This window comes from Petromyzon marinus, chromosome 70 (genome assembly GCF_048934315.1).
Source record: "Petromyzon marinus isolate PM22_M1 ecotype Great Lakes invasive population chromosome 70, UKy_Petmar_22M1.pri1.0, whole genome shotgun sequence".
In the NCBI taxonomy this organism is placed as follows: domain Eukaryota; kingdom Metazoa; phylum Chordata; class Hyperoartia; order Petromyzontiformes; family Petromyzontidae; genus Petromyzon; species Petromyzon marinus.
The window spans coordinates 2,225,608-2,233,206 of NC_133736.1; the positions used below are offsets into that span (position 1 = coordinate 2,225,608).

Sequence of the window (7,599 nt, forward strand, 5' to 3'; positions counted from 1 at the left end):
GCTGCTACTCGCTAGTAACAGCACTTGTCCCAGCAGTCTGTTAGAGGCTACACGGGGGATCTTTGTCTGTGTATAGAAACTGCTGCTACTCGCTACTAACAGCACTTGCCCCAGCAGTCTGTTAGAGGCTACACGGGGGATCTTTGTTTGTGTATAAGCGCTGCTGCTACTCGCTCCTAACAGCACTTGCCCCAAGAGTCTTTTAGAGGCTACACGGGGGATCTTTGTCTGTGTATAGGCGCTGCTGCTACTCGCTACTAATAGCACTTGCCCCAAGAGTCTGTTAGAGGCTACACGGGGGATCTTTGTCTGTGTATAGAACTGCTGCTACTCGCTACTAACAGCACTTGCCCCAACAGTCTGTTAGAGGCTACACGGGGGATCTTTGTCTGTGTATAGGAACTGCTGCTACTCGCTACTAACATCACTTGCCCCAGCAGTCTATTAGAGGCTACACGGGGGATCTTTGTCTGTGTATAGGCGCTGCTGCTACTTGCTACTAATAGCACTTGCCCCAACAGTCTGTTAGAGGCTACACGGGGGATCTTTGTCTGTGTATAGGAACTGCTGCTACTCGCTACTAACAGCACGTGCCCTGACAATCTGTTAGAGGCTACACGGGGTGTCTTTGTCTCTGTCTTTGATGGCGACTTACGCATCAAACGAGTGCCTGGTGCGGTGTGGAGTAAACGTCACCACTGGGGGAGACAAAGGCGGCCGGGCGTCCGCGCTCGTTGTTGTTGGCCATCCACAACCCCTGCAGTGTGGCCGTTTTGGCCTTCATAGGCGAGTGCTGTTCGCGAACAGCGCTCGCCCCAGCATTCTGTCATTCTTCCCGCACACCTCCGATTAGCACGGTTGGCTTTTGTGTGCTAGTTTAACAGTTCAACACGTTAAGCTTTCGCGACCAATATTATTCATAATAAAGGTTTTTTGGGTTAGATCGCGTTATTTATAAATATGTCGTAACCCTCCACCACCCGACACGGCCAATCAGTAAAAAAAAGTGTCACGTTGACAAACGACAAATATTGATTTAAAGCTTTCGTGACTGCAGTAATTCATACTCTTAGTTTTTTTGGTAAAGTCACGTTTTATTATTTTGTTGTTTCTTTTCAACGTGACTTTACCGAAAAACCTAAGAGTATAAACGACAAATAGTTCACTACTTTAGCCCACCAGGTGTGTTGAAGAGTGAATCCACAACATTTACAGTTTTTGAGTACGACGTTTTGCTGGCAATTACATCCGGCATCATCGGGCAATTCACCAGAATGGTGAAGCCCTCACTTGCTCCCGGTCTTAAATAAAGCAGCAGGGTGACGTCATCATTTAACTCATTCAGGATGCGACGATTTCAGGCGGGGTGGGGAGTATTGTAATTATATAATAGATTGGTAATCAGTCGATGGTTATGATTAGTAATGAGTTGTAGATTAGTAATTAGTTGTAATGTGTGTTATTGTGATTATATGCTACGTTAGTAATCCGTTAATTCGTATGTGTTTCCCCTATAAGGAATTGTAATATGTATTATTTAATAATACGCTTCCAGGTTGCGCTAAGCCTGTAGCTGTCAGAGCGACGAAAGTTATTTCTATTTCTCTCAATTTCAATGGATTCTCTAATTAGTCTTTCGCGTGCTATCCGGTCCTTCTATCCCCGGGAGTGAGATCTGTGTCCGGATCCTTGATGTCAAATCGAAGTCGTTCGCTGTTGGTGTTGAACTCTGCCAAGGATGCCTCTCGTCTCCGCTCTTAATCTACGATTGAAGCTTCCGTGACTTGCAGGAATTACTGTGATCATTGGTTCTTCCCACGTGCTTTCCTCTCCATTTTCGTTTTCCCACGTGTTTCCCCCCGATTTGTTGCCTGCGTTGGTATTTGCACGTCCATGCACGGTTACCCTCCCCTTCTCCCCACCTCTACAGCCTACATAAGTTCCTGTACGTTATCCTTTCCGGGCGTCTTTCTGCGCGTGCCTCTGCATGCGTTGTGTATGTCACTCGGTGTGGTGTTGCTCGTTGTGTCCCTCTGTACTGCACGAAACACATTTCACCGTGTGCCTTCTCTGTGTATGCACCGCTGCTACCGTGTACCTCGTGTATGTTCACGAGTCCGTATCCTCTGTTTACGTTGGTGTGCATTCAACCGAGAAAATGAACGCGAGATTTAGCAGTCGTTTGAAATACGTGGTCAACCGGGGTTTAGTGTCTCAGCTGTGTTGTTGGCCGACTGCGTTGCATCGCATTATATTTCTAAGGGCTTGCCGAGTTCGCGTCTCCCATCTTCTTGCTGTATTTGCCTCCGTGCAGTTGGCCGTTCTCGGCGAGCTCTCTGTGTGCGTGACGTCCCTCTGTGCGTTCCCTCGCTGTGTGGTTTGCGACTTTTTCGCCTGAGGACGAGCGCTTGTGTTGCGTTCGAAACGTGGTGATTTTTTTTGATTTTTTTTTATTTTTTTAAATTTTATTTCTACATACGCGACTTTACCGGAAGAACCAATGAGTATAGTCCACCACTCTTGTTTGCGATTTTCATGGACAGGACATCGGGGCGCAGACGATGTATGGAGAGTATCCAGTTACGGGGGCATGGAGGTGGCGTCACCGCTTTTTGCAGATGACGTTGTCCTCTTTGCCTCGTCGGTCTGTGATCTCCAGCGTGCACGTGGAACGGTTTAATGCCGAGTGTGAAGCGGCTGGGATGAGCATCGGCACCTCCAAATCGGAGGTCATCAGATGAGGGGTGGGGGGGGGGGACAGCTGCCCTTAGCAAATGAGTTTAGGTTTCTCGTGGTCTCTTGTGTATAGTAGTGTATGGTAGTGTATAGTAGTGTAGTGTATGGTAGTGTATAGTAGTGTAGTGTGTAGTAGTATAGTAGTGTAGTGTATGGTAGTGTATAGTAGTGTAGTGTGTAGTAGTATAGTAGTGTAGTGTATGGTAGTGTATAATAGTGCCGTGTGTAGTAGTGTATAGTGTAGTGTATAGTCGTTTGCAGTGTAGTGTGTATTAGTGTATTGTGAATTGTGTAATGTGTAGTAGTGTACAGAAGTGTAGTGTATAGTAGGGTAGTGTATAGTAGTATATTAGTGTAGTGTATGGTAGTGTATAGAAGTGTAGTGTGCAGTGTATAGTAGTGTAGTGTATAGTAGTGTATAATAGTGTCGTGTGTATAGTGTAGTGTATATTAGTGTAATGTGTAGTAGTGTATTGTGAATTGTATAGTAGTGTAGTGTGTAGTAGTGTACAGCAGTGTAGTGTATAGTAGTGTAGTGTATAGTAGTATATTAGTGTAGTGTATGGTAGTGTAAAGTCGTGTAGTGTGTAGTAGTGTGTAGTGTGTAGTAGTGTATAGTGTAGTGTATAGTCGTTTGTAGTGTATAGTAGTGTTGTGTGTAGTGTATAGTAGTGTGGTGTTTAGTAGTATATTAGTGTAGTGTATGGTAGTGTATAGAAGTGTAGTGTGCAGTGTATAGTAGTGTAGTGTATAGTAGTGTATAATAGTGCCGTGTGTATAGTGTAGTGTATATTAGTGTAATGTGTAGTAGTGTATTGTGAATTGTATAGTAGTGTAGTGTGTAGAAGTGTACAGAAGTGTAGTGTATAGTAGTGTAGTGTATAGTAGTATATTAGTGTAGTGTATGGTAGTGTAAAGTCGTGTAGTAGTGTGTAGTGTGTAGTAGTGTATAGTGTAGTGTATAGTCGTTTGTAGTGTATAGTAGTGTTGTGTGTAGTGTATAGTAGTGTTGTGTGTAGTGTATAGTAGTGTGGTGTTTAGTAGTATATTACTGTAGGGTATGGTAGTGTATAGAAGTGTAGTGTGTAGTAGTAGAGTAGTGTAGTGTATGTTAGTGTTTAGGAGCGTAGTGTGTAGTAGTGTATAGTGTAGTGTATAGTAGTGTGTCGTGTGTAGTAGTGTATAGCAACGTCGAGCTGCAGGTTGTCGCGAGGCAAAGGGAGGTCTGGACCGCCACTACTCAAGATGCTGGCACCGCGACCCTCACCAGGACAGGCGGACCTTGAAACGAACGAACGAACGAAATTTCTAATTCTTTCTTCAGCGCCTTGGTGAACAAATAAATAGGCCCACTGAGCTGTCATTTGGCTCTTTTTCCAATGCGACCTTGCTGCCACAAATTATAGCCCAACGAAGTGGCTTATCAACATCACCGTCGTTTATCGCAGTAGGCCAAATCAATTTTGCCCCAAAAAACTTCTCGTGACCGCTGGAATGCAATGTTATTTGGTTCTTTCGGTAAAGTCACGTAGATGTGAAAAAAAGAATAATTAAACGTAAAAAAACCACGACGTTTCGATTGTAACTCAAGTGGTCATCGTCAGCAAAAAGGCTTTTCCTGATGTCATCAACACACGTGGTCGTCATCAGTAAAAAATAATTTTCCTGATGTCATCAACACACGTGGTCGTCATCAGTAAAAAGGCTTTTCCTGATGTCATCAACACACGTGGTCGTCATCAGCAAAAAATGATTTTCCTGATGTCATCAACACACGTGGTCGTCATCAGTAAAAAAGGCTTTTCCTGATGTCATCAACACACGTGGTCGTCATCAGCAAAAAAAGGCTTTTCCTGATGTCATCAACACACGTGGTCGTTATCAGCAAAAAGGCTTTTCCTGATGTCATCAACACACGTGGTCATCATCAGTAAAAAATAATTTTCCTGATGTCATCAACACACGTGGTCGTCATCAGCAAAAAGGCTTTTCCTGATGTCATCAACACACGTGGTCGTCATCAGCAAAAAAGGATTTTCCTGATGTCATCAACACACGTGGTCGTCACCAGCAAAAAGGCTTTTCCCGATGTCATCAGGTAAAGGCTTTTCCTGATGGCGACCGCTTGTGTTGCGATCGAAACGTCGTCTTTTTGTTTTTCCATATTCTTTTTCTAACTGAATTACTTTACCGCAAGAACCAAAGAATACATAGCCCGAATATTCTAAACGCATGTTTCTACAGTCCAATAGAGACCCATAGAGACCCACGGAGACCCACATAAACTTATAGCAGACAAATACCCTAGATGCACGTCGTGTCTCAAATGTGGGTAGAAACACCGATGGACACCTGAGAAAAAATCCACGCGACCACGGCGGAGAGACAGAGAGAGACAGAGAGAGAGGCACGCACACTCAGAAAACACAACAGCCGTCAATACCCACGACCTCCAGCATACTGGGCGAGGCAGTTAACATCTCGCCACCGTGGGCCAACGCGCTGTGTGTTCCACTAGGAGACGGGCGAGTCGAACTCGTCGACGAACTCGTCCGCGGACGTCCCCGCGCACCTCATCTTCATGTCGACGCTCTTCCGTGAGCCGGCCAGCGTCCGCTTCACCTCGTTCGCCCTCGTCCTCCTCATCTACCTCGCGTCGCTCGCCGGCAACTCGCTGCTCATCGTCACCGTGACGTGCGACCGCCGGCTCCACAAGCCGATGTACGTGCTCATCGCGGCCCTCTCGCTCGCCGACCTCGTCCAGAGCACGTCGACGATGCCGCGAATCCTCTACGACTTCTTCTCCGACAACTACATCACGACGGGCCAGTGCTTCGCGCAGGTCTTCTTCTACCACGCGTCGCTCCGCGACCAGGGCTACGTGCTCGCCCTCATGTCGGTCGACCGCTACCTCGCCGTCTGCCGGCCCCTCCGGTACCCGTCGCTGATGTCGGTGCCCGTGGCCCTCAAGGCGCTCGCGCTCACCCTGCTGCTCGCCGCGGCGCAGGCCGCCGGCTACGTGCTGCAGGTGACGAGCCTCGACTTCTGCCGGCCCAAGGTGATCCTGGCGGCGAACTGCGACAACCTGGTGCTCATCAACACGTCGTGCACGCGCAGCGTCGCCAACGTCGCCTACTCGTACGCGAACGTGCTCTCGGGCGTCGCGGCGCCCCTCGTCCTCGTCGTCGCCATGTACTCGCTCATCCTCGCCGAGTGCCGGAGGCGCGGCGGGCAGAGGCGCGCCGTCGAGACGTGCGGAGCCCACCTGCTCGTCATCGCCCTCTACTTCGGCTCGGTGTTCTTCGCGATCGCCAGCGGCTTCCAGGTGTTCGCCCAGCTGCCGCGCGAGGTGCGCGCCCCCTTCCAGACGATGCACTACACCCTGCCGCCCGCCCTCAACCCCGTCATCTACGGCCTGCGGACGGGCGCGATACGCCGGGGCGCGTCGAGGCTGCTGATGCGGAGGCGCGGGTGGTCGGTCGGCGACGCTGTCAAGGGTGGCGGCGGCGGGCAGTGAGAGGGATTTAGTGTTCGCTGCTTGTTGTGGTTGTTGTGGTTGTTGTTTGTTGTTGTTGTTGTTGTGTTTGACGGTGTGAGGATCCGGTAGGGGTGGGGGGAGAGGTGGAATGTCCTGGTGAATACTGCGGTTGTCTTCATCGCCACTCGCAGAATCATCATCATCATCATCACACGAAGCGTCGTCACGTGCAGAATCATCATCATCATCGTCGTCATCATCATACAGCGTCAGTATCACACACAGTATCATCATCATCATTATCATCACACACAGCATCATCATCACACACAGTATCATCATCATTATCATCACACACAGCATCGTCATCATCACACATCATCATCATCATCACACAGCATCATCATCACACATCATCATCATCATCATCACACAGCATCATCATCACACACAGCATCATGATCACAACACTGGGCGCCGGTCTGCTTCGTTCTTGGGGGGGGGGGGGGAAGGTTAAGATCCTGTGACGTCATCCCAAAACGTGCAGTCGGCCATTTTGTGTGCGTGTGGCATTCACGGACAGACATTTTGGCAAATTATAAAGTACGAATCGTTTAGGGTGAAGCAGGACTTAATGTCCGAAACGTTGTTGATTATATACATATACAATTAGACATTAAAAACCACAATGTTGTTTTTATTGATGAATGTGTTGCGTTTTACGTGTTTTAATACACACACACGCGTAGGGTAACGTGAAGTGGTAACTGCATAGCTATCGGTTTAGAGACATACTCCATTTATTTGTGGTGCCACGGTGGCTCGGAGATGTTAACGACCTCGCCTGGTGTGCATGAAGTCGTGAGTAGTTCGATCCTGACCCTAACGATGCCTGCTGTATATTTGGAGTCTGCCTGTCCCTCTCTCTCTCTCTGCAAGGTCGCTTGGATTTTTCTCCAGGACCTCCGGTTTTTTTCCCCCTCCACATTTACAATCAACGTCTCTACGAGTTCAGAGTTATTTGGCCGCTGCTATAAACGTCCACGTGATGATGATGTTGAGCCGACAGTTCGTCGTGCTTTCATTTGTGATAGTCAGGTCGCTACTGAAAAACAGGCACTGCGTAGCAGGTCAGTGGGGGACTTACCTGGTAAAATACGCATATATATTTTTAATTATCTAAATGTGTATATATGCAAAGGGTGAAACAAATTCTAGGGAGTCAATTCAGTGGGGGGGGGGGGGGGGGGGTGTCACGAGACATCTGGACCACCTTGTACATGAACATTCCGTGAAAGACCTCAATGAATTATGGTTGTTTTCAGATAGATGATAAAATTAAATGATGATGGTGATGATGATAATAATATAACAACAATACACCA

At 47.8% G+C, this 7,599-nt stretch overlaps 1 protein-coding gene across 1 annotated transcript in view; it reads left to right on the top strand.

The window, feature by feature from the left end:
- The window catches only part of LOC116957181 (uncharacterized), a 37,872-nt gene extending 30,503 nt beyond the window's left edge, over positions 1-7,369 (top strand). Inside the window, exon 2 of the mRNA XM_076055247.1 lies at positions 5,255-7,369. Within this exon, the coding sequence (XP_075911362.1) occupies positions 5,255-6,253 (999 nt within the window). The 3' untranslated portion in view covers positions 6,254-7,369. The remainder of the gene's footprint in view (positions 1-5,254) is intronic.
- The last annotated feature ends 230 nt before the right edge of the window (positions 7,370-7,599 follow it).